The following is a 27,991-nucleotide window of genomic DNA, read 5'->3' as shown; positions in this document are numbered from 1 at the left end:
TCCCTGAAACCGGAATGCTATTTCAAAGGTTCCTCTGTGTTGAAAAGGTTGAGAAAGGCTGCCTTAGAGAGTGCACATACATATCTGGGTTTAAAATATGCCTCCTCCAGTATGTTTAATTATGTTAACAACTTTTACAGTTATTTCCAAGTAAGTGATACCTTTGGCAGCATTCGGTAGATTTCCTCTGTCACTGTAATATTTTTGTTGGGGTTCGTCTCATAATTCAGTATAGTTCCAAGGGGAGCATTTTGCTTGGTGGTCAGTAACATGCTTCGCGCATTGCAGCAATTTTGTAACTCCAACCTGTCAAAGATTACACCAGCTGATATTTCTGTCCAATCCACAGTTTATTATTCATGTATTGATCATACATATATCCCCCCGAAGATAGGCTTCTAATGGGGTGCCCTAAGATGTGTCACCCCTCTGAAAAGTAGATGCGTATAGCTAAACTCTAGCCAGTCTTTTAGATGTATATAGAATTAGAGAATAAGGATGTGGGAATTGTAATGTATGTCCTTCGCTATTTTGGCCAAATGCAACAAGAAATACAAATTTAAGATTTTTCTCAGTGGTATTCAGGTGGTTCCTGATGGTCATAGAATGTCATTTAACCACTTCCATACCGGGCCTATTCTGGCACTCCTCTCCTACATCATAAAAATCATAATTGGTTTGCTAGAAAATGACTCAGAACCCCCAAACATTATGGCCCGGATTCACATACATCGGCGCATATTTATGCCGCCGTAGCGTATCTTCTTTACGCTACGCCGACGCAGCGCAGAGAGGCAAGCACTGGATTCACAAAGCCAGTGCTGCCAAATCTGCGCTGGGTTTCCTAGGCGTAAGCCGGCGTATGTGGAAGTGGGCGTGAGCCATGCAAATGAGGCATGACCCCATGCAAATGATGGGCTGAGGCTCAGACAGATACGTATAATGAACGGCGCATGCGCCGTCCCGTGGACGCATCCCAGTGCGCATGCTCAGAATCACGTCTGATCTACTCCCTAAGATACGATGGATCACTGCCTACGACGTGAACGTAACCTACGCCCAGCCATATTCACGTCCAACGTAAACAACGTAAAATACGACGGCTTGAGTTCCCTGGTGCAGACATTTGCATGGATGCTGCTGAGTTACACCTACTTCATGGGGCATAACTTTACGCTGGCCGTATGACTTTACGCGCACTGCGTCGGACGGACGTACTTTCGTGAATCGGCGTATCTCCCTCATTTGCATATGTGAATAGAAAATCAATGGGTGCGCCAAATACGTCCAGCGTAAATATGCACACACTCTACCCCGGCGTAGGCAAGTTACGTCGGTCGGATGAAGCCTATTTTCAGGCGTATCTAGTTTTGTGGGCACGGCGCACAGATACAACGGCGCATATTTGCACTTATATATATGTTTTTTTAGCAGACACCCTAGGAAATAAAATGGCGGTCATTGCAACTTTTTATCTCGCACAGTGTTTGCGCAAGAATTTTTCAAATGCCTTTTTTTTGGAAACAAAACGGTTTCATGAATTAAAAAAAAAAAAAAAACGTAATATAGGCCCAATTTTTTGGTATGATATGAAAGATGATGTTACACCGAGTAAATAGATAACCAATGTGTCGCTCTTTAAAATTGCGCACATTCATGGAATGGCATCAAACTTCGGTACTTAAAAATCTCCAAAGGCGACGCTTTAACCAGTTTAGAGTTACAGAGGAGCTATAGTGCTAAAATTGTTGCTCGCGCTCTAACGCACACGATGATACCTCACATGTGTGGTTTGAACAGCGTTTACATATGTGGGCGGGGCTTAGGTGTGTGTTTGCTTTTGAGCGCAAGCTACCTGGGACAGGGGCGTTTACATTTTTTTTTTTTTTTTTTTTTACTTAATTTTTTTTTTTACACTTTTTTTTATATTTTAATTTTTTGATCACTTTTATTCCTATTACAAGGAATGTAAACATCCCTTGTAATAGGAATCTATTGTGACAGGTCCTCTTTATGGAGAGATGCGGGGTCAATAAAATCCCACATCTCTCTCCAGGCTGAAAAGCATGAGATCGAGAAAAAAAAATCACCGATCTCATGCAGACAGCCGCGATTACGGCTATGTTTACATCTGGGGACTGGTGACCATTTGGTCACCGTAAATCTCTAAGGTCGTCATCCGGCGCCAGCCGATTCTTTCTCTGGGTCCCCGATGGCACGGGGGAGCCCGGAGAAGCACCGGATGGTGGTGGGAGTGGGGGATGCCCCAATAGAACGATCAATCGGTGGAACTGCCGCTATGATCATTCTTGCTGTGCACAGAATCTCTGGCAGAAAATAATGATATCTGAATGATGCCTGTAGCTGCACCCATCATTCAGATATCCCCGCTGAATGTCCAGGATGTTATATGACGTCCTTGAGCTGGAATCCTCGACCCATTAACGCACAAAACATAGCCCAACATTGGCTGTAACACTAATCCTAACCCTACTTACCCTAGCTCTAACCCTAATCCTATCTATACTAACCTTAGCTCTAACCCTACTTCTAACCCTAGCTCTAACCCTAATTCTGACCCTACCAACCCTAGATCTACTCATAATCCTACCAGCCGAGCTCCACCCCTAATCCTAACTCTACTAACCATAGCTCTAAACCTAGTCCTTACCCATACCAACCCTAGCGCTAACCCTAATCTTAACTCTACTTACTATGGGCCAGATTCACAAAGAGATACGACGGTGTATCTACAGATACACCATCGTATCTCTGACTTACACTGGCCCTATCTATGCGCCTGATTCATAGAATCAGTTACGCATAGATAGGGCTTAGATCCGACAGTGTTACAATGTGTTACACTGTCGGATCTTATTTTCGATTTAAAAATGGCGCCGGGGGCGTTCCTGCTGATTTACCTTGAATAATATGTAAATCAGCGAGATACGCAAATTCACGAACGTACGCGGACCCGACGCAGTCTTCTTACAACGTTTCCGTAGCAGTTTTCCCGTTGTATACTTACCCCTGCTTTTATCAGGCGCAGCCAATGTTAAGTATAGCCGGCGTTCCCGCGTCAAATTTGAATTTTCTAACGTCGTTTGCGTACGCCGATTCACAAACACGCGCGTCGCAAGTCACGCTCACGTCGAAACCACTGACGTCCTAGTGACGTCAGTGGGAGCAATGCACGCCGGGAAACCCCCTCCCTCCCACAGAGCTGATTGTTGTTTGATTGGCCACTGGAAAGCCTCCTGTCCTGGAGGCAACTTGAAGTTGCCTTGTAAGTTGCCTCATGTCGCGCTGTGATTCATACTCAAGTCGCGTCCAAGTTGCCTCCCAAAGTCGTCCTGGAAGTGTAAATGGAGTTTTACGGTAAAAGGGTAAAATGCATTAGTATCCTTGTTGTGTCAGATATGTTTTAACAATGAACTTGGATTATGGATCTTTGACCATGTGCTAGCATGTAAGCTAAAATGTTAGTTAAATGTAAGGGTTATGGCGCGTACACACGCTCAGAATTTCCGACAACAGATGTTCGATGGGAGCATTTGGTCGGAAATTCCGGCCGTGTGTAGGCCCCATCGGACATTTTCTGTCGGAATTTCCGGCCGGCGGGACGGGATGTGTTTTTTGGCTCCAAACTTTTTTAGCTGGCTCCTAGATTGCAAGCAAATTTGTCAAACCCTGGACTAAAAAGACCCCCCCAGGCACTATATTAAAATAAATATTAAATTTTTATTGTTTCAATTTAAGCATTATTAAAATTACTTCTCCTGAAAAAACGGCCATTTTGAAAACGTTTTTTTTTTTGCATCGATTTATGTCCCCTGGGGCAGGACCTGGGTCCCCAAACACTCGTTATGGCAATAACTTGCACATAAGCCTTTAAAATGAGCACTTTTGATTGTTCACGATTGTGTCCCATAGACTTTAACAGTGTTTACGTGTTCGGACAAATTCTTCCCTACTTGTCAGACAAAACAGTGAGAATCTCCCCAATGAGGACATAGACAGTAGTATAAGTGTCACAAGGGCTCCAACTTTTTCCCACTCTATCCAATAACAAATTTATTTTGGTTGGAGTTAAAGGGGTTTTCCAGCCATTTTTTAAGTTTATTAAAAGTCAGCAGCTACAAAAAGTGTAGCCCCAGTTGAAGAGCTCTGTTGCTCGAAACATGTCGGGTACATAGCCCATACGCTACCTGCTCAAGACGCCATTTTATATATACGTGATCACTTGTACCTGTCGTTAATCGGGCTTGTACTATTTTTTATCTACCAATTTTTTTATATGTTTTACATGTTTTTTATCCAGTTTTCTGTTCAATTTGCTTGCCTTTCATGCCTCAATAAAAGGCTTTTTTAAGGATTAACCGCACCATGTGAGTTACCCTTTTTTTACATGATTTCGGGATGCCAGATCTATTTTCCACTGCTTGGATTTTACCGGCTCCCAGGGATCAAAGGTTGACATATCAAAACGCTTCCTACCAACACCATCATTGCCTAGGAGTTCGTGCATGCTTGATCGACATACCGTCGCTGACGTGTCCACGTATTCTGGTAAGAGTATCCATCTATTTATCTTTTTGGATATCACTGTGAATCATTGATGAGGTCCCTACCACCTACACTGATCGTCTGATTAATATACCAGAGAGGATCATTATTCATCAGTTCCTTTTGAGTGGCTGTCTGTTTTTCCTTCCTAAGAAATTCGGACTAAATCCATCTTCTAAAGACTGCACATACTAGTCTGATATCGGACTGATATATATATATATATATTTTTTTCTTTTTTTGTGTCTTGGATTTTGTACTTGGCTTACCCCAATTTGTTATCACATACAGGTGTTATATCACTTACTGTAGTGTGTTGCACACATTTCTAACAGGAACACCACCTCCCAGTGGTTTTCCACATTATTACATTGTTTCACACATTTTTTATTTCTTTCACTCACCACATCACTCTGGAGAGTGTCTCCTGGGTGCAACTCTATTGGAATTTATTTCATTGAATTGGACCACCTACCGTATTGTTTGAATCCCTTCACTCAATATTTAGCGCTGCACTTTTTTTCTTTCACAAAAAGTGTAGCTGCTGGCTTTTAATAAACAGACACTTACCTGCTCCACGGCTCCAGCGACGCGCCGGCCGGGGCTCTGCTCCTTGCCCCCCCTCTTCATTCCTAGTGTGGGCACCCGGCAGTGACAGCTTTCGGCTTCACGGCCGGGCACCCACTGCGCATGCGCGAGCGGCACTGCGCATGCGCGAGCGGCGGGGCGTCGTCCGATTGGACAGGCGCTCGTCTACAGGGAGGGGCTGTGAAAAGGCGATTAAGCTAATCGCCTTTCCAGCCCCTCGGCGGAAGGAGGAAGTGGGACAGGAAGTCCCCTTCTCCTGAAGCCCCCACTCCCCCCCCAAAAAAATTACATGCCAAATGTGGCATGTAAGGGGGCGAGGAGTGGGTTAAGCGGAAGTTCCATATTTAGGTGGAACTCCGCTTTAAAGCACCAAAGCTTTAAAACCCAACAAAAAGCCACTTTGCACAATTGTTCATCTTCTCCTCAAAGAGAAGCTCTCTGGCCCGGGATGGACCTCTGCTGATGGCATTATGACTTTAGCACTGCACTCTAAGTGAATACACTCTGAAGGAAGGGCACAGTCGTGTGACCCATTAAGGGGTAGGTTCATGACCCCCATTCATCTAAAGCAGGGCTTGACAAATTTGCTTGGAATCCAGGAGCCAGCTAACAAAGTTAGGAGCCAGGAACGCGCCCCGTCCCGCCGAGCTCGCGTGCAGAAGTGGCCACATACGTGAGCAGCGCCCGCATATGAAAACGGTGTTCAAACCACACAAATGAGGTATCGCCGCAATCGTTAGAGCGAGAGTAATAATTATTGCCCTGGACCTTCTCTGTAACTCAAAAGATGCAACCTGTAGAATTTTTCAAACTTCGCCTATGGAGATTTTCAATGGTAAAAGTTTGTCGCCATTCCACGAGCGGGCGCAATTTTGAAGCATGACATGTTGGGTATCAATTTACTCAGTGTAACAGTATCTTTCACAATATAAAATTAAAATTGGGCTAACTTTACTGTTGTCTTATTTTTTAATAGAAAAAAGTGTATTTTCTTCCAAAAAAGTGCACTTGTAAAACCGATGCATGAATACGTTGTGACAAAAACTATTGCAACCACCGCCATTTTATTCTCTAGAGTGTTAGAATAAAAAAAATATATGTAATGACTGGTGGCTCTAAGTAAAGGGAAGGAGATGGGCGGGCAGTTAAAACAGGCCATAAGCATGGCTGGTTGTCTTGTCATATCAACGGCCACCACAAGAGGGCGACATATTCCAAAAGCAAGCATAGGCCTCAAAGCCGCGGCCTCAATTACCAGCCAGCGCGGCCCAATGTGATCGCACCGGGGGGGGGGCATGGAGACAGGATACCCCAGCTGTGCTGCCCCAGGTCACTAATTCTAGTCGCAAATGCGACCTGGCACCCAGGGTTTGTCGAACCCTGATCTAAACTATATCTCCAATCTTCCAGAAAGATTTGTCATAGTGAAAAAAGAAAACATTATAGGGAATACTCACCTTAGTTTATTGTGTTCAGATTTGTTGTAATGCCATGGACAATGCCCCAGATCATTAACAAGCCTTCTGAAGTCATCAGGTTCAAGTCTGTGTCGAAAGAAGAAAATAAAAGAAACCTGTTACCTCCAAACGACAGCACTTCTAAATTTAAGAGCAGGGGTCTCCCAACTTTCTGAACAAGGGGCCATTTTATTGTTCTTTAGATTTTAAGGACACCGGACTATGGCCAGCGGGAGTAAAAAAATTACCCAGCACCAGTGGGAGTAAACAATGCCTTAGGCTTTATGGTTAGTGGGAGAATTTTTTTTTTTGGTAATCTGAACCTAAAGGGTTTTATAGCGTCACCTATGGATAGTAAAATTTACGTCATTTGCCGCTGTTGCGTGCGCAATTTTAAAGCATGAAGCGTTTGGCGTCTATTTACTCGGCATAACTTCATCTTTTATATTTTACAAAAAGATTGGGTTATGTATAGTGGTCGACCGATATATCGACTAGCCGATATATCGGCCGATATATCGGCCGATATTTGGCATTTAATTAATCGGCATCGGCCGATTTTGCTGTAAAAAAAAAAAACGATAAAACTTCAGCAGCCCGACTTGCTAAAAAGCTTCTGTAATAGAAGTCAAATGTAAGTTGCCTTAGAAGTTTCCAGTGGAAGCGACTTCTCCCTCCTGGGCAGCCTGCCAAGTCGGAGATAAGAGATACAGTGTGTAGGAGTTCTCTGTTTAACCATTTAAAGACAATTTTTTTGACACTTGTTGCTTACAACCAGTAAAAATCCTGTATATTCTGCTAGAAAATCACTTAGAACCCCCAAACATTATGGCCCGGATTCACAAAGGACTTACGACAGCGTATCTCCACGTGCGTCCGAATGTGCGCCGTTGTATCTTCGCGCCTCACGGTTGCCAAGATAAGAGCGCCGTAAGTCTCCTACGCCGACGTATCTTGGGGTGCATATTTACGCTGGCCGCTAGGGGCACTTCTGTATATTTCCGCGTCTAATATGCTAATGAGCTAGACACGCCGATTCACGAACGTATTTGCGTCCGGCGTATCAAAATACGCTGTTTACGTAAGACGCTTGACCGGCATAACTTTACCCCTCATAAAGCAGGGGTAATTCATGGAAACGTTGGAACAGCGTCGTATTTTACGTCGTTTGCGTAAGTCATCCGTGAATGGGGATGGGCGTAGGTTACGTTCACGTCGACTAAACATTGAGCCGGCGTTAGGTTAGGGAGAAAATTTGACGTGATACTGAGCATGCGCGCGCATGCGCCGTTCGTAAGGTGCGTCATTTACGTGGGGTCACGATTCATTACCATACAACACGCCCCCTACCAGCCTAGTTTGAATTGGGCAAGCTTACGCCGGCCCATTTACACTACGCCACCGTAACAGAAGACAGCAGGGACCAGTGGTATCGCGCAGCACGACTCGCGCATGCACAGTAGGGAACCAGGAAGTGAAGCCGCAAGGCTTTACTTGCTGATTCCCTTACCGAAGATGGTGGCGGCAGCACCTGAGGGAGAGATTGGCTTCGGGTGCCGACATTGCGGGCACCCAGGACAGGTAAGTGTCCATATATTAAAGTCAACAGCTGCAGTATTTGTAGCTGCTGACTTTTAATATTATTTTTTTCCGCATAACTCCGCTGCTTTCACACTGGACCATCATTCTAGCGGCGCTATTTGGCTGCTAGCGGGGCGCTTATATCCCAGCTAGCGGCCGATGAAGGGGTTAAATGCTCCCATGTAGCACCACTGCAGGCGCTTCGGCAGCGGTTCCCGTTCATTTCAATGGGAGGAGTGGTGGAGAAGCGGTATACACCGCTCCAAAGATGCTGCTTGCAGGACTTTTTTTTAACGTCCTGCCAGCGCACCGCCTCAGTGAGAAAGCACTCGGGCTTTCACACTGAGACTGCAGGGGAGCAGTTTTGTAGGCACTTTAAGGGCACTATTTTTAGCCCAAAAGCGTCTGAAAAACGCCCCACTGTGAAAGGGGTCTAACTGTTAGATTTTATGAGATGAAGGGGGGAAAAAAATCGGCCTAACATATCGGCCCAAAAAAATCAGCATCATATATCGGCCATCGGCCGCCGCGATTTCTAAATATCGGCATCGGCCAGAGAAAAACCCATATCGGTCGACCTCTAGTTACAGTATGTATTGTGTTTTTTTTGCATTACATTTAAAAAAAAATAAAAAAAATCCCCAAAAAATTGCATTTGAAAAACCACTGAGCAAATACTGTGTGACATTCAAAATTGCCAAACACACGGATGTATTCATTAGGGCCTCTGCTTTTAAAACAATATAAAATGTTTGGGGGTTCTAAGTAATTTTCTAGCAAAAAAATACTGATTGTTACATGTGAACAAAAAAGTGCCAGAAAAGGCACGGACTGGAAGTAGTTAAGGAAAGGAGTCGAGATTTGTAATTCTACAGTATCCACGATCCTTGGTCCTGAGTATCCTGATTCTGCGCTTATTGATTACCCATTACAGACTAGGCTTGTTCTTGGACTTCTCTCTGCTTGACTCCTGATTGTGCCCTTGACTTGCTGATAAACATCTAATCTCCCGTTTATGACCCCGGCTTGGCTCTAGACCATATCTCTCGACCCCGGCTTGGCTCTAGACCATATCTCCCGACCCCGGCTTGGCTCCAGACCATATCTCTCGACCCCGGCTTGGCTCTAGACCATATCTCTCGACCCCGGCTTGGCTCTAGACCATATCTCTGGACCCGGCTTGGCTCCAGACCATATCTCTCGACCGCGGCTTGGCTCTAGACCATATCTCCCGACCCCGGCTTGGCTCCAGACCATATCTCTCGACCCCGGCTTGGCTCTAGACCATATCTCTCGACCCCGGCTTGGCTCTAGACCATATCTCTGGACCCGGCTTGGCTCCAGACCATATCTCTCGACCGCGGCTTGGCTCCAGACCATATCTCTCGACCCCGGCTTGGCTCTAGACCATATCTCTCGACCCCGGCTTGGCTCTAGACCATATCTCTCGACCCGGCTTGGCTCCAGACCATATCTCTCGACCGCGGCTTGGCTCCAGACCATATCTCTCGACCCCGGCTTGGCTCTAGACCATATCTCTCGACCCTGACTTGATTTCCGACTATATATCTCATTCCAACTGCAAAGCCTCAGCATGGCTTCAAATTAGGTCTCCCATAATGGCTACTTACCTGCGTATGACCCTGAATTGGCTCCAGAAGACATATCTCATCCCAGTTGCTTACTTGTGTATGACCCCACATCAACTTCAAGATGTTGGGCCAGATTCACATAGAGATACGACGGTGTTTTTCCTGATACACCGTTGTATCTCTGAGTTGTGCCGGTCGTATCTATGCGACTGATTCATAGAATCCGTTACGCATAGATATGCCTAAGATCCGACAGTGTTACACTGTGTTACACCGTCGGACCTTAGGCTGCAATTCCTAGGTGGCGTTCCGCTTTATTTACGCGACGCTTATGGGCCCCGGCTACTACAGGGTGGGGAGCAGAGGAAGATCACTCCACCAGGGAAGGCAAGTAGATAGCCCAGGCTTCTGACTGGGAGGATCCGCTCGAACCCACTTCCTAATTGGCCAGGAGGAGAAGCAGGAAGACATTAGCAAATATTAACCGCTAATGTCCCACAACTGGGTGGTCTTGGGGCGCAATGCTATGCCCACCCTTTTTTTAAAGCTAATTAGATCCTCAGGCTCTAATTATGTGCTTCAAAAATAAATTAAAAAAACATTAGAATCCATGCGTCATGCATGTAGATTAGGGTCTGGGTGCATGGATTAGGGGGGTGGCGCCCCTGTGCCCCGTATGGACAGTTTATTGAAAACAGTGGGCCAGATTCAGGTAGAATTCCGACGGCGTAACGTATTGCATTTACGTTACACCGCCGCAAGTTTTACGGGCAAGTTCTTGATTCACAAAGCACTTGCCTGTAAACTTGCGGCGGCGTAACGTAAATCCGTCCGGCGCAAGCCCGCCTAATTCAAATGGGGCGTGTATCATTTAAATTAGGCGCGTTCCCGCGCCGAACGTACTGCGCATGTTCCGTTTTGAAATTTCCCGCCGTGCTTTGCGCGAAATGACATCGCACCGACGTAATTTTTAGAACGGTCGACGTGCGTTACGTCCTTTCCTATTCACGGACAATTTACGCAAAAAAAAATTAAAATTCGACGCGGGAACGACGGCTATACTTTAACATGGCAAGTCTAAATATAAGGCAAGAAATAGCAGCTGTAACTATACGCCGGGAAAAGCCGACTAGCGACGACATAAGAGAATGCGACGAACGCTCGTACCTTCGTGGATCGCCGTAAACAGTTAATTAGCATACCCGATACGGAAAGCGACGCGAACTCCACCCAGCGGGCGCCGAAGTATTGCACCTACGATCCGTAGGCGTACGAAGCGTACGCCTGTCGGATCGAAGGCAGAAGCCGTCGTATCTTGGTTTGAGAATTCAAACTAAACATACGATGCGGCAAATTTGAAAGTACGCTGGAGTATCAGCAGATACGCCGGCGTACTTCTTCTGTGAATCTGGCCCAGTGTTTTGGTGTTTTTTAAGCCCATGGTGTGGTGCGCAAAAATTAAACACCAAAGTGTACAAAAAAAGTACAATTAGAATGTGTCATGAAGGACCCTGCCCTAACCCCCCTGGGGGGGAGGCACACTCAGGTCAACCTATCTAAAAGGCCCAGTGGACCCTACGCCTCATGATCAGCCAAAGCCAACCAACGAGTATTTGGTGAGTGGCCCTACCAAAGAAAGAACCCCCCCCCAATGCAGGAAAGGAGGGAGCTTTAGGGGCAAAGACCCATGCCCTACAATCCGGAGTGAAAGAAAACACACATATACAAGTCCTAGTGACAGACACATGGAGAAAAGGACATAATTACCATTATTGCCGGCGTATAATACGACTGGGCGTATAAGACGACCCCCTATTTACTCGCCGTATAAGATGACCCCCTTCCTACTAGTCTGTCTGGAAGCTGAAGGGTAGCCAGAAAAACCGCTGACAGAAACAGGCATTTTTCAAATCTCACTGTGCCATTCCATTACATGCCTCACTGTGCCATTCCATTATATGCCCCACTGTGCCATTCCATTACATGCCCCACTGTGCCATTCCATTACATGCCCCACTGTGCCATTCCATTACATGCCCCACTGTGCTATTCCGTTACATGCCCCACTGTGCTATTCCATTACATGCCCCACTGTGCCATGCCATTCCATGCCCCCACTGTGCCATTCCATGCCCCCACTGTGCCATTCCATGCCCCCACTGTGCCATTCCATGCCTCCACTGTGACATCACATGCCTCCACTATCCATCAGATGCCTCTACTGTGCCGGCCAAGACGATCTCCCTACCTTATTTTTTTGCTGCGGACATTCATGTTTCAGGCTGCGGGCATCCATGATTCAAAAGCTACACCTCCTCCCCAGACTGTTCCGTGATAGGCGGAACACTCATTTTCCCAGCGGGGCCTCTGTTCAGTGTTCTGCCTATAACGGACGTCCTCTCGTCCGAGGATGAGAAGGCATCCGTGATAGGCGGAACACTGAACAGAGGCCCTGCTGGGAAAATGAGTGTTCTGCCTATCACGGAACAGTCTGAGGAGGATGCGCGGATTTTAAATCATGGATGCCCGCAGTCTGAAACATGGATGTCCGTAGCCTGACGGAGACAGATCCGGCGTATAAGACGACCCCCGACTTTGGATGCATTTTTTTTAGGGCTGTTACTGATTAAAAATTTTGTGTTCGATTAATCGTTTGTTTTTTTAATTGATTAATCGACTAATTTTGATTAATTATAAAGCACATACAGATCCAACTACTTTTAGCTGATCTCCTTGCAGGCTGATTCCCAGTGCAGCTACCAACCACTGGAAAAATGGATAGCAGGATACAAAAAACACACAAAGGCAGCGCTCGATGGGAATAGCATTAAAACTTTTATAGTCTTCAAGTAGGTAACAAAATAAATATTGCACTGGAGATAAAATCGATGTAGCTACATAAACTGTAAAAATGGTGCGAGTAATACCAAACGGTACCAAAAGCAGTCATAAAAACATGTAGCTAAGTATGATACTGGTATAAAAATGTGTACAATGATACCACTGCTGAATCCAGATGAGGAGGGGTTAACATCAGTCCGTCGGCATGTAGATGTCTCGTGAAGGGAACTATGACAACTCCCAGTGGATAGCTGTAGAATTCCAGGTTGATAGAGGGAAGTGATAGAGGGAAGTGTAACAGCCCTTGCGTGTGGCAGATAGTAAGGTCCCACCCGCATGCAGATATGAAGGCACAGCAAAGGAGCCCTTCAGATGGACACGGCAAGCCCTGCAGGTGTCCGCGACGTCACCGGATCTCCGACAAAACTCCCTGAAGGCACGGAAGCTGGCAGGGAGGTGAGTACCAATCAAAAGAATTTTGATCGATCAAAAACATTTTGATCGATCAAAAACATTTTGATTGATCAAAAAAATTAAAGATTAATCGATTAATTAATAGTTAATTTTCACAGTCCTATTTTTTTTGCATCCAAAAGGTCGTCTTATACGCCGACAAATATGGTAAATGATAATAATAGTAATTTAAAAAATAAATAATAAATAAATAAAAATGTTGTAATAAAGGTGAATATAGACTTTAAAGCACATCTATTATTATTTATTTTGTACAGTAAGTTGGTCACTTTCATGGGCACACCCTAATCACCCTGTGTGGTGAAGATTGCACCAAAATATACTGCGTTAAACGTGCAGTAACGCACAGAAAAATACAGCATTAAATGGCACATAACACACTGAAATATACATGTTAAACGTGCACAGAAATATACTGCATTAAACATGCAGTAACACACTGAAATCTACTGCTTTAAACGTGCAGCAATGCACTGGAATATACTGTGTTAAACGTGCACTAACGCATAGAAATAGACCCCTGATATTTCACCAAAGCTCCCTAATAGGACTCCTAAAATAAAAAAATATAATAAAAATAAAAACTACTGACATTAATCTCTGCCCTACTAACACCATCCACAGCTCTACTGACAACATCAGTATACTGTATATACACATGCAATTATGTTTGCTCTTCGGGGTGCACACCCTAATGCAATAGGCTGCGCACACCAATGGTCACGTTTTTGTTGTGTGTGTCTCATTAGAGAGATATCCCTTGCTGTCCTTGAGACACAACAGGAGGAAATCCCCTCTTTGGCAGTTGTCACCCGAACAGTTGTCCCCACTGGAGTATTTCCCTTCCCCTTCTGTACCGGGACAACTACATATGTTTGGATTTCCCATCACGTTTTGGCACAGTAGCAATGGTCATTGGTCAACAGGACATATAGAAAGAGTGAATACCCCGAGCAGTGATAGAGACAGAAATAAGAGCCTACTAGGGGCTCTATCCATTCCCTTACTTCCGCTATACTGATGTAACCTAAGTGATATCATTATTTTAGTGACTTCAATACTTACGATTTTAATGACTCTGTTAAAGTGATGTTTCTCACTTTCTCGCAGTCAGAACTCGAGGCCTTCACAGAACGCGCTCTCCTCCTGGAAACATTTTAAAAAGAAGAAACCCAAACTTGTATTAATTGAAGTTTATGGATAGCCAACACTTTTTTTTAGGATAGAGTAAAGAATGGTTATTTTTCTGATCTTTGTGTACCATTAGGGAACTCTAATGCCGCGTACACATGATCGGATTTTCAGTCGGAAAAACATTGGATGGTTTTATCAAACGGAATTCCGCTCAAGCTTGGCTTGCATTCACACGGTCACACTAAAGATTTCTGAACTTCCGACCGTCAAGAACGCGGTGACGTACAACACTACAACAAGCCGAGAAAATTAAGTTCAATGCTTCCAAGCATGCGTTGAATTGTTTCCGCGCATGTGTAGGAATTTTGCGCGTCGGAATTGTTACAGGCGATTCAGATTTTCCGATAGGAATTTTTTCCATCTGAAAATTTGAGAACCAGCTCTGAGGCCTTGTACAGACGAGCAGACATGTCCGATGAAAACGGTCCGCGGATCGTTTTCATCGGACATGTCTGCTGGGATGTTTTGGTCTGATGTGTGTACACACCATCAGACCAAAATCCCCGCGGACAGAGAACGCGGTGACATAGACGACACCGACGTTCTCTGACACGGAAGGTCAATGCTTCCACGCATGCGTCGAATCAATTCGACGCATGCACGGGATTCCGGGCCAGCGGACATGTCCGATGAGTCGTACTAACCATCGGACATGTCCAACGGACAGGCTTCGGGCGGACAAGTTTCTTAGCATGCTAAGAAACTTTTGTCCGCTGGAAACCTGTCCGCTAGGCCGGAAAACTGTCCGGTCGGCCCTACACACGGTCGGACATGTCTGCGGAAACTGGTCCGCGGACCAGTTTCAGCAGACATGTTCGGTCGTGTGTACGAGGCCTCACATCTTTGGTTGGCGGAAATTCCGACAGCAAAAGTCCGATGGAGCATACACACGGTCGGAATTTCCGTCCAAAAGCTCACATAGGACTTTTCTTGTTGGAATTTCCGATTGTGTGTACAGGGCATTAGTCTTCCCACAACTGAAATTTCAGTGGGTGGTGGTGGGCTAAATCTTTCACAACTGCTGGCATCTCTAGCCACTGGAAGCCACTGGAAGTGGATACCAGGCACGTACGCACCTTCCTGCCCAAGCCGATTTTCAGCTTTCAGCACTGTCGCAATTTGAATGACAATTGCGCGGTCATGCTACATTGTACCCAAATGAAATTTTTATCATTTTGTTCCCACAAATAGAGTTTTCTTTTGGTGGTATTTGATCATCTCTGCGATTTTTATTTTTTGCGCAACAACTAAAAAAAGAAAAATGTTTTTGAAAAAAAATAAGTTTTTATTTGTTTCTGTTCATTTTTTTTGTAAATAAGTAAGTTTTCTTCTTCAATTATGGGCACTGATATGGCGGCACTGATGGGCACCGATAAGGTGGCACTGATGGGCACTGATGAGGTGGCACTGATGGGCACTGATAGGTGGCACTGGTATGCTGCACTGATGGGCATTCATAGGCGGCACTGATGGGCACTCATAGGCGGCACTGATGGGCACTCATAGGGGGCATTGGGCACTCTTTGGCGGCACTGATGGGCACTCATGGGTGGCACTGATGGGTACTTATGGGTGGCACAGATGGGCACTGATAGGTGGGCACTGGGCATAGATGGGCACTAAGAGGTGGCACTGATGGACACTGGGTGGCACTGATGGACACTGAGGGGTGGCACTGATGGCATTGCTGGGCATCATTTCAGGCAGCGCCCATGTTGCCAGTCAGTGCCCATTTGTGGGCACTGATTGGCATCGATTGTGTTAAAAAAATGTTATTATTTTCTTTTTGTGCCTATTTTTGCTCTATTGAGCACCGGGGGGCACTCCCTGGTGGTCCAGTGTTGGCATCCGAGGGGGGCTGCGCTGATAAACAATCATCACAAACCCCCCCGTCAGGACAGCCGCCGATCGGCCCTCCTTTACTCGCGTCTGTCAGACACGAGTGGGGAGGAGCCGATCAACGACTCTTCCTGTTTACATCGTGATCAGCCATGGTTGGACACGGCTGATCACGTGGTAAAGAGCCTCCGCCGGAGGCTCTTTACCGAGATCAGAGATGCAGGGTGTCAGACTGACACCCCGCATCACCGATTGCCGCGCTGCGCGGCCCCACGGGCGCGCACCGGCATGTAATCCTGCAGGACGTCAATAGACGTCCAGTCAGGATTACAGAACCACTTCCCGGACGTCAATTGACTATTGACCGGGCGGGAAGTGGCTAGAGAGAGTCTAGCTGTGAGGTTCCTACTAGGGATTGTTACTGTGAATCTCTTTGCTGGAACTGGATTAGATAAATAGTGAGAATGAGCCAAATTGAAAGTTTTAATTTACCCCAAATTTCTGTGAAAATTGGGAGAAATTTAAATTTTGTCTAAATATGTTAAAGTCAATGGAAAAATGGAAATTAAGGTGGGTTTTTGGGAGTTTTAACGGGTGCAGTGGGCTTTAAATGACAACTGAGAGTTACAGAGGATCCTTTGAATTAACTCATTGCTGACAGTGCATATTTTTAGCACTGATCACTGTTATAGTTTCACTGGTCCCCAAAAAAAGTTTCAAAAGTGTCACTTAGGGGCTGTTTTATAAACATGTTGACGCATTGTGCGACATGGTGCATACTTAAACAAATAGAAAACAGCTGTCGACTTGCGCGGGATGCGTGGAATCGTTAAGCGCATGGGCGCAGACACATTCTTAAATACAGAACAGACATTGGGCACTTGCTCATTGTAATGCTGATCATCGTAATGAAATTTTCCTTAGCACATGGAGAATATTGCTTCCAGTTTTATTCTATTCATTAAAGCAGAGTTCCACCCAAAAATGTAACTTCCGCTTTTTGGAATTCCCCCCACCCCCCTCCGGTGTCACATTTGGCACTTTTCAGGGGGGAGGAGGGAGCAGATACCTGCATAATACAGGTATTTGCTCCCACTTCTGGGCATAGATCACCATGGCAACCTACGCCATGGGGACAAGGGGGGGTGGAGGAGGAGGATGAGGGGGAGTGGAGGAGGAGGACAGGAGCGGCAGAGAAGAACAGGGGGTAAGAAGAACACGGGCGGAGAAGAACACGGGCGGAGGAGAACACGGGGAGGAGAAGAAAACAGGCGGAGAAGAACACGGGGCAGAGAAGAACACGGGGCAGAGAAGGACACGGGGCAGAGAAGGACACGGGGCAGAGAAGGACAAGGGGCAGAGAAGGACATGGGGCATAGAAGGACACGGGGGCAGAGAAGGACATGGGGGCGGAGGAGAACACAGGGGCAGAGAAGGACACGGGGCAGAGAAGGACACGGGGCAGAGAAGGACACGGGGCAGAGAAGGACACGGGGCAGAGAAGGACACGGGGCAGAGAAGGACACGGGGCAGAGAAGGACACGGGGCAGAGAAGGACACGGGGCAGAGAAGGACACGGGGTGGAGGAGAACACTGAGAATGAGGAGAACATGGGGCGGAGGAGAACACGGGGCGGAGGAGAACACGGGGCGGAGGAGAACAGGGGGCGGAGAAGAACAGGGGGCAGAGGAGAACAGGGGGCGGAGGAGAACAGGGGGCGGAGGAGAACCTGGGGGGGGGGGAGAAGAACACGGGGGGAGGAGAACACAGGGCGGAGAAGAACATGGGGCAAAGGAGAACACTGAGGCGGAGGAGAACATAGGGTGGTGGACAACACAGGGGCGGAGAAGGACACGGGGCGGAGGATAAAATGGGGGCGGAGGAGAAAATGAGGGCGGAGGAGAACACGGGGCGGAAAAGGACACAGGGGCAGAGAAGGACACGGGGGCGAAGGAGAACACGGGGGCGAAGGAGAACACGGGGGCGGAGGAGCACACGGGGCGGAGAAGAACACGGGGACTGAGGAGAACACGGGGCGGAGGACGACACAGGGTCTGAGGAGAACACATGGGCGGAGGAGAACACGGGGCAGGGGGCGAATTCGGGGCGGAGGAGAACGCGGGGGCGAACACGGGGGCGAACACGGGGCGAAGGATAACACGGGGGAGGAGAATGTGAGGGGCGGATGAGAACACGGGGCGGATGAGAACACGGGGCGGAGGAGAACATGGGGCAGAGGAGGACAATGGGGCGGAGGAGGACAAGAGGGCAGGGGAGGACACGGGGCGGAGTAGAACACAGTGGCAGAGAAAGATACGGAGGGGGCCGGGGGAGGAGCACACAGAAAACAACAGGTGCGGTGGGAGGTACAGCTGAAATCTATACAAAGGAGATCAGTGTTCACAGCTGTTCCTCGCCGCACCGATCATTCCCGGGAGTTTGCGAGACGCTTACGGGTGTGCGGGAGCCGCCACAGAAATGCGGGAGACTTGAGATGTATGTTAGAGTAAGTCTCAAAGCATTGGAGACTGAAACTAATACAAACATTTCATGTACAATCTGTGGCATGTAAACTCCCCCTCAATATAAACCCAAGATAACAAAAAACAGTCTCTGCGTGTTAAACTTAAAAAAGGAATATCTGATCTGTTTGCCACTAAATGAACACTATGCTATTGAGTTGACATTAATCATGGAAAAAGACCCAATCACACAGAAAAAGCACTGCAAAGAATTTTCTAACTTTATTTGAGAAACACAGTAAAAGTTCACACAGTAAAAAAATAAAATAAAAAAATGGGTAGATGAATGACAGGCAAATAAACAGCATTGTGAAAGTTTAACTACTCGGCAGTTAGAAAAATCATGTGAAGGTCGCCTATACACAGAAAAACAAACAAAACATACCATATACAAAAGAGTTACCTTGCAGTGCCCCCCTCAAATATATATATAAAAAAAATCACAATAAATATACTAAAATCATTCTTTGCGGACACACAGATAACAGAAAAGCTGTGTGAATTAGCCCTTTTTTAAAATAGTTTTCAACATTTTTGAACAAAAACATTTTATATATTTTTTTTTAAATACATTTTTTTTATTTTACAATTTTTACTAATTATTTTTATACAATTTTTTTTTTTTTTTTTTTTTTTTTTACAATGGATTAAAGCAATACAGGGTTATTTATTTATTTATTTTTTAACAGGACAAGGAAGCCAGCAGGTGTATCCGTGTCTCTCCCTGCAACAGCTAAAAATCGGCGGGAGGGTTTTCAGCTGCTGCCGAGAGCCGCAGCTGTAATTGCCCCTCCTTCCCTCTGGTGTTTGGGCCCCCCTGTGTGCCCGGGCCCCCTATAGGAGGACTGGTGGTCCCCCCCTATCAGCGGCCCTGGCTAACACTTGAGACAAACAGACAAGTCTTTAGGACATGGGTAACCAGATTCAAACAAGTGAATAGAAGGGGTTAACCTTATGCAAAAAAAAAAAAGGGCCCCTCATTAGCCTAATTTTTATTTGTATTTTTTTATCACACAAAACAAAACAAAAAAAAGACTGAAAAAAGTAAAATGATAAACTATTAAAGCAACAGTACATATCATACGCATACACACAAAAAAGAGAGAAAAAATAAATAATCGAAATAACACTCGCTTCTACTTTATGAAATTTTGCCCAATGCCGCGTACACACCACCGTTTTTCATGACGAGAAAAATTCCATTTTTTTTAATTGGACGTGAAAAACGGTTGTGTGTAGGCTCCAAGAGCATTCTCTCGACGACAAAAATGGGCAGAATTTTTTTTAGAACCTGCTCTATTTTTTCTCGTCGTTTTTCACGTCGTGAAAAACGCTCGTGTGTACGCGGCATAAGAAGCTCAATAAATGATATCAGATTAAGGTATCTACCCTAGAAAATCCCCAAAAAATCAGGTTTGCTTTCCTTCTATAAAGGAGTTCAATGCACACAAGCAGTAAAAATCCCTTACCAAAAGTCGATGGTCATCCTCCTCTGCAGACTGCTGTAGAAGCCGTGGAGAGCCAGCGCCGCGAGAAGGAAGAGGCGCCATCTACGTAGTATACTGTTCAACTTCATATCCTAAGTCCAGATCGTCTCTATAGAACTTGGCAGGAAATATTCCTTCCCAGAGAGGACATTGACGGGCATTGGAATCTCACATGTAGACCTGAGGGCAGGCTTGACCTGCTTGGCACAAGGAACGATCTTGATTCACTAGACGGTCAGGAGGTGTGCCAAGGGATCGGGATCCAAAGTAGAGCAGTGCCAGGAGGAAGGTGAAAGATCGTCGTGTACTTCATTTATATTGCACTGTATTAGATTCGGGTCAGACACTTCTAAAGAGATAAGATACACACACACGGCATAAGGAAAGGATTTCCAACACTTAAAACTAAATTTTAGGGAAAACGGGCAATGCGATTTATATAAAGATGCACAGCAAGCTTTTTCTCTCTTCCGTTTTTCATTTCCCCTTTTCCTTTACCTGATTCTTTTTCAATTCTTTATGTATCTTTTGATCTATCTTGTTCCCTTTCTCTATCCCGATCCCTTCCTCTATACTGTCCCCTTCCTCTATACTGTCCCCTTCCTCTATACTGTCCCCTTCCTTTATAGTGTGCCCTTCCTCTATACTGTCCCCTTCCTCTACACTGTCCCCTTCCTCTACACTGTCCCCTTCTTGTATACTGTCCCCTTCCTCTATACTGTCCCCTTCCTCTACACTGTCCCCTTCCTCTACACTGTCCCCTTCCTCTACACTGTCCCCTTCTTGTATACTGTCCCCTTCCTCTATACTGTCCCCTTCCTCTACACTGTCCCCTTCTTGTATACTGTCCCCTTCCTCTATACTGTCCCCTTCCTCTACACTGTCCCCTTCCTCTACACTGTCCCCTTCCTCTACACTGTCCCCTTCTTGTATACTGTCCCCTTCCTCTACACAGTCCCCTTCTTGTATACTGTCCCCTTCCTCTACACAGTCCCCTTCTTCTATTCTATTCCCTTCCCCTATGCTGTCCCCTTTATGTATTTTGTTTCCTTTTCTATCCTGTTCACTTTTCCTATGTTCCCCCCCCCCCCCATTTCCTATCATGTTCTCTTACCTTTGGGTTTTCTATTTTTCTATTATGTTCCCTTTCCTTATTCTGTTCTTTTCATTGTTTCCTTTGACTATCCGATTCCCATTTTTATTTTCCATGATTTATCCCTTTCTCAATCCTGATCCCTTTACCTGTCCTGTTCCCTTCCCCTATGTTGTTTCCATTTTCTAACCGGTTCCCTTTCCCATTTTCCATCCTGATCTCTTTTCCATTTTCTGACCTGTTCTCGTCCTCGTGTTGTTCCAGTTTTATATTTTGTTTCCTTTACCTATGGTTTTTCCAATTTCCTACTCTGTTCCCTTTTCCTATGCTGTTCTTTCGCCATAATTCTGTTCCCTTTTCCTCTTTTTTACCATTTTTTCTTATACTTGATCTATCTTGTTTCCTTTTCCTATCCTGTTCCCATTCTGTATTTGGTTTAATTTGCCTATATTGTTTGCTTTCCTTATTCTGTTTCCATGTTCTAACCTGTTCTCTTTTCCCCGTGTTGTTCCCATTTCCCATCCTGTTCCCTTTCCTATGGTTTTCCCCATTTCCTATGGTTTTGCCCATTTCTTATCCTGTTCCCTTTCCTATGGTTTTCCCCATTTTCTATGGTGTTCCCTTTCATATGGTTTTCCCCATTTCTTATCCTGTTCCCTTTCCTATGGCTTTGCCCATTTCCTATCCTGTTCCATTTCCTATGCTTTTCCCCATTTCCCATGCTTTTCCCCATTTCCTATCCTGATCCCTTTCCTATGGTTTTCCCCATTTTCTATCCTGTGCCCTTTCCTATGGTTTTCCCCTTTTCATATTCTGTTCCCTTTCCTATGATTTTCCCCATTTCCTATCTTGTTCCCTTTTCTATGGTTTTCCCAATTTCCTGCCCTTTTCCCTTTCCTATGGTTTCCCCATTTTCATATCCTGTTACCTTTCTTATGGGGTTGCCCATTTCCTATCCTGTTCCCTTTCCTATGGTTTTCCCCATTTCCTATCCTGTTCCCTTTCCTATGGTTTCCACCATTTCCTATCCTGTTCCCTTTCCTATGGTTTTCCCCATTTCTTATTCTGTTCTCTTTCCTATGGTTTTCCCCATTTCATATTCTGTTCCCATTTCTTATGGGTTTGCCCATTTCCTATCATGTTCCATTTCTTATGGTTTTGCCCATTTCCTATCCTGTTCCCTTTCCCATGGGTTTCCCCAATTCCAATCCTGTTCCCTTTCCTATGGTTTCCCCCATGTTCTATCCTGTTCCCATTCCTATGGTTTTCCCCTTTTCTTATTCTGTTCCCTTTCTTATGATTTCCCCCATTCCCTATCTTGTTCCCTTTTCTATGGTTTTCCCAATTTCCTGCCCTTTTCCCTTTCCTATGGTTTCCCCATTTTCTATCATGTTCCCTTTCTTTTGGCTTTCCCCATTTCCTATCCTGTTCCCTTTCCTATGGTTTCCACCATTTCCTATCATGTTCCCTTTCCTATGGTTTTCCCCATTTCTTATTCTGTTCCCTTTCCTATGGTTTCCACCATTTCCTATCCTGTTCCCTTTCTTATGGGTTTGCCCATTCCCTATCCTGTTCCCTTTCCTATGGTTTTGCCCATTTAATATCCTGTTCCCTTTCCTATGGTTTCCCCATTTTCTATCATGTTCCCTTTCTTTTGGCTTTCCCCATTTCCTATCCTGTTCCCTGTCCTATGGTTTTCCCCATTTCTTATTCTGTTCTCTTTCCTATGAGTTTCCCCATTTTCTATCCTGTTACTTTTTCTATGGTTTACCCCATTTCCTGCCCTTTTCCCTTTCCGATGGTTTTCCCCATTTCCTATCTTGTTCCCTTTCTTATGGTTTCCCCATTTCCTATCCTGTTCCCTTTCCAATGGTTTCCCCATTTCCTATGTTTTTTTTCCATTTCCTATCTTGTTCCCTTTCCTATGGTTCCCCATTTCACAAAGCAAGGTCCATAAAAACCTGGATGAGCGAGTTTGGGGGTGGAGGAACTTGACTGGGAACTAAAGGGCCAAGCCCAACCCCTGAAAAACAACCCCACATCATAATCCCCCCCCTCCACCAAATGATTTTGATCAGTGGACAATAAAAAAAAAGACATTGGTGAGCAAGTTTAGGGTGGAGGAACTTGACTGGCCTGTCCCGACTTCAACCCGATAGAACACCTTTAGGATGAATTAGTGCAGATACTGCGAGCCAGGCCTTCTCTCTAACATCAGTGCCTGACCTCACAAATGCGCTTCAAGAAGAATGGTGAAACATTCCACTGGGATGCCATTACAGTTCATGTGTGTATAAAGGCAGGTGTTCCAACACTTTTGGCAGAATAGTGTGTATATAAATATATACCGTATTTTCCGGCGTATAAGACGACTTTTTAACCCATGAAATTCTTCTTAAAATTTGGGGGTCGTCTTATACGCCGGTAACCTAACATACAGACTCTCAGTCAGACCGCGGCCGTCCATTTTTCAAAAGCCGCGCCTCCTCCTTCTGCTGTTCCGTGATAGGCGGAACACTCAGCTTCCCAGCAGAGCCTCTGTTCAGTGTTCCGCCTATCACGGATGCCCTCTCGTCTGAACACAGTGTCTGCTGGGAAGCTGAGTGTTCCGCCTATCACGGAACAGCAAAAGGAGGAGGCGCGGCTTTTGAAAAATTAACGCCCGCGGTCTGACTGAGAGTCTGCATGTCAGGGGTAAGGTAAGGGATCGTCGATATATGCAATGGCACAGTGAGGTATGCAGTGACAGTGAGGCATGTAATGGTGGCACAGTGAGGCATGTAATGGTGGCACAGTCTGGCATATAATGGCACAGTGAGGCATGTAATGGCACAGTGAGGTGAGGCGAGGCATGACTAGTAGGAAGGGGGTCGTCTTATACGGTGAGTATATCCCAAAAACAACATTTTAGCTGGAAAATTAGGGGGTCGTCTTATGCACCGGCAAATACGGTATATAGATATCTCTCTCTATATCTATATCTATCTATCTATCTATCTATCTATCTATCTATATCTATTGTATTACATAGATAATAAAATTATAATATATACATATATATACATATTATAATTGTATTATCTATTTCTATCTATCTATCTATCTATCTATCTATCTATCTATCTATCTATCTATCTATCTATCTATCTATCTATCTATCTATCTATATATACCTATATATTTTATAATTTTATAATTATCTCTATATACACACATATGCACATTATGCTGTTCCTGTCTTCTCTCCGGCTCCCTCTTCTAATTCCGTTCGTTTTCTGTATTCCATTCCTTTTTTTTCCCCAATCCCGCTCCCTTTCCCTATTCTTTTTCCCGTTTCTCCATGCAAGTCCTGATTTATTATCTTCTTTATTACCTTCTCTGTCTTTTCTCTTTTCCTCTTTCTCTATCTTTTTTCTTTTTCCCCCCCTTACCCTATCCTGTGCTTTATCCCCTTTAAGTAAAAACAGTTCACCTCTGATTACTAAACTGTTCCTGTGCCTTTTCTAGAATGCAAACATAAAAAGCTAAAAAAAATAAGTCACCAAGCAAACACTCTAAAAATCTAGACAAACGTCGCACTGCAAACTGCCACGCCAACGTCCCCAGACTAATCTCGCGTACACACGATCATTTTTCGGCATGAAAAAAAACATTGTTTTTCAGCATGTCCAAGAAACAAAGTTTTTCCAACTTGGTCATTAAAAACGACGTTGCCTACACACCATCGTTTTAAAAAAATGACGTACAACACGTACAACGGCACTCTAAAGGGAAAGTTCTATTCGCCTTTGGGCTGCTTTAGATGATTCTGTGTTAGTAAAAGATGATTCGCGCTTTTCTGTCAGATGAATGTGCTTACTCCATTAGGAACGGTAGTTTTACCTGAACGATGCTCCCGTCTCATAGCTCGCTTCTGAGCATGCACGGGTTTAAAACATCGTTTTAGCCCCCACATGATCATTTTTTAGTACCCGAAAAACAAATTTTTTTTAAAACGACGTTAAAAAATGCAGCATGCTCAAATTTTTTTTGTCGTTTTTTCAGAAGCTGAAAAACGATGTGCAGCCCACACACCATCATTTTAAATGACGTTTTTGAAAATGTTTTTTTTTTTCATGTGTACGCGGCATAAGAGAAAATTAAAATAAGAAAAATACCTAAAAAGGGGTTGTAAAGGTACAATTTTAGCGAGTGCGCCGGCGTATCTACTGATATGCCGGCGTACTTTCAAATTACCAGCGTCGTATTTTTGGTTTGAATCCTCAAACCAAGATACGACAGCATCTGGGTTAGATCCGACAGGTATACGTCCTTGTACGCCTTTCGGATCTAAGATGCAATACTTCGGTGTCCGCTGGGTGGCGTTCACGTCGTTCTCCGCGTCGGGTATGCAAATTTGCTATTTACGACAATCAACGAACATATGCGCGGCCGTCGCATTCTCTTATGTCGTCTCTAGTCGGCTTTTTCCGGCGTATAGTTAAAGCTGCTTTTTTGCGGCGTATAGTTAGATTTGCCATGTTAAGTATGGCCGTCGTTCCCGCGTCGAAATTTGAATTTTTTTTTTGCGTAAGTCGTCCGTGAATCGGGATGGACGTAAGTCACGTCTAAGTTTAAAAAATGACGTCCTTGCGACGTCATTTCACGCAATGCATGGCGGGAAATTTAGAAACGGAGCATGCGCAGTTCATTCGGCGCGGGGACGAGCTTCATTTAAATGAATCACGCCTCCTAATCGCCGATTTGAATTCCGCCGCCAGAGATACACTACACCACCGTAACTTACGGCGCAAATTCTTCCAGGATTCGAACCAGCCAAAGTAAGTTACAGCGGCGTAGCGTATCTCTGTGGAGTTACAGACAGAAGAACAGGAAGTGAGGATTTCTCAGAAGAAATAAGGACATTTAAAAGCAAAATGGAAGGATGAGGTAAGTGAAGGAGGACTGCACTAAGGTAAAGGAAACTATTTAGGGAAAAAAATAATTTATTTTACAACCCCTTTAAACATTCCCCATCCATCCATCCATTCATACCTGGAGGTGTTTTGGCCTCGACTCTCCATCCTAAGATGTGCAGTTGATGTGTTTCTTAGTTGTGCGTTATTTAAGAAAAAATATATAATCTCTTCCTTTACAAGATGTACAATGATCGAGGAACACACAGGACTCGGCCAGAGAAGCAATTTAGCAAAGAACGCAATTTATGACACTTCTGACGTTTTTTTGGCGGGGCACAGGTCACCTTTACATGGATGATATAGATGTCTATTTGTTAAAGCTGTAAAGTCTCCCCCGTGACACCAACAATTATACTAAAGCAATAAAGATTGCAAAAAAAGCGTCACTGTTTTAAAGCTCTGTTTTATTGATAACAAGAATGGTTAATTATTATTTAACAAACATAAGTATGCTGTGAGTAAAATGAAGAGATACGGTGCCTTGAAAAAGTATTCATACCCCTGGAAATTTTCCACATTTTGTCATGTTACAACCAAAGAGGTAAATGTATTTTATTGGGATTTTATGTCCCATGTTTTAGTCCCATGTTTTAGTGAGAAGCCATGTGTGGAAGAAGGTGCTCTGGTCTGATGAGACCAAAATTCAACTTTTTGGCCTAAAGGCAAAACACTATGGGGGCAGATCCACAAAAGGATTATGCCGGCGTAATTTTAAATTTCCCGCGTTGTATCTTTGTTTTGTATCCACAAAACAAGATACAACGGCATCTGGGATCGATCCGACAGGCGTACGTCTTTGTATCTACGATCTAAGCTGCAATTTTTCGGCGGCCGCTAGGTGGCGTTCCCGTCGAAAATCCGCGTTGAGTATGCAAATTAGCTAGTTACGGCGATCTACGAACGTACGTCGGCCGTGCGCATTTTTTTACGTTGTTTTCATTCGGGTTTTTCCGGCGTATAGTTAAAGGTGCTATATGGTGGCGTACTCAATGTTAAGTATGGCTGGCGTTCCCGCGTACAATTTTGAATTTTTTACGTCGTTTGCGTAAGTCGTCTGCGGATAGGAATTTGCGTAGAATGACGTCACCGTCGTGAGCATTGGCTTGTTCCGGTTAAATTTCGAGCATGCGCACTGGTATACCCCCAGGGACGGCGCATGCGCAGTAAAAAAAAAAACGTTGTTTACGTCGGATCACAACGTATTTACATAAAACACGGCCCATTACATCCATTTGAATTCCGCGCCCTTACGCCGCAAGAGATACACTACGCCACCGTAACTTACGGCGCAAATTCGTTGAGGATTCGAAACAAAACAAAGTAAGTTACAGCGGCGTAGTGTATCTTAGATACGCTATGCCCGGCGCAATAATGCGCCGTTGTACGTGGATCTACCCCTATGTGTGGCGGAAAACTAACACTGCACATCACACTGAACACACCATCCCCACTGTGAAACATGGTGGTGGCAGCATCATGTCGTGGGGATTCTTTTCTTCAGCAGGGACAGGGAAGCTGATCATAGTTGACGGAAAGATGGATGGAGCCAAATACAGGACAGTATTAGAAGAAAATCTATTAGGCCTCGTACAGACGAGAGGATATCCGCTGGAAACGGTCCGGCGGACCGTTTCCAGCGGATAAATCCTCTGGCGGATTTGGATCTGATGGCTGTACACACCATCAGATCAAAATCCCCGCGGAATACATCCGCGGTGACGTGGCCGCGCCGTCGCCGCGACGATGACGCAGCGACGTGCGCTACCCTGGAAGGTAAATACTTCCACGCATGCGTCGAA

General features: G+C 45.1%; 1 protein-coding gene across 2 annotated transcripts in view; it reads right to left on the bottom strand.

Annotated features, from left to right (window-relative positions):
* LOC120933643 (alpha-2,8-sialyltransferase 8F-like) overlaps nucleotides 1–26,437 on the bottom strand; it is a 43,557-nt gene extending 17,120 nt beyond the window's left edge. Inside the window, exons 1-6 of one of the 2 annotated variants that reach the window (XM_040346958.1) lie at nucleotides 26,269–26,437; nucleotides 20,350–20,490; nucleotides 20,124–20,308; nucleotides 14,165–14,245; nucleotides 6,612–6,698; nucleotides 162–306 (exon numbers count right to left, since the gene is read on the bottom strand). In XM_040346958.1, the coding sequence (XP_040202892.1) occupies nucleotides 162–306; nucleotides 6,612–6,698; nucleotides 14,165–14,245; nucleotides 20,124–20,230 (420 nt within the window). In that variant the 5' untranslated portion in view covers nucleotides 20,231–20,308; nucleotides 20,350–20,490; nucleotides 26,269–26,437. Of the gene's footprint in view, nucleotides 1–161; nucleotides 307–6,611; nucleotides 6,699–14,164; nucleotides 14,246–20,123; nucleotides 20,491–26,268 lie in introns of both variants that reach the window. The other variant, XM_040346957.1, reaches the window with a different exon arrangement.
* Between the last annotated feature and the right edge of the window lie 1,554 nt (nucleotides 26,438–27,991).

This window comes from Rana temporaria, chromosome 3 (genome assembly GCF_905171775.1).
Source record: "Rana temporaria chromosome 3, aRanTem1.1, whole genome shotgun sequence".
NCBI classification, from domain to species: Eukaryota; Metazoa; Chordata; class Amphibia; order Anura; family Ranidae; genus Rana; species Rana temporaria.
Note: the sequence above shows the minus strand (reverse complement) of the source record. Positions and strands in the feature narration are given on the sequence as shown.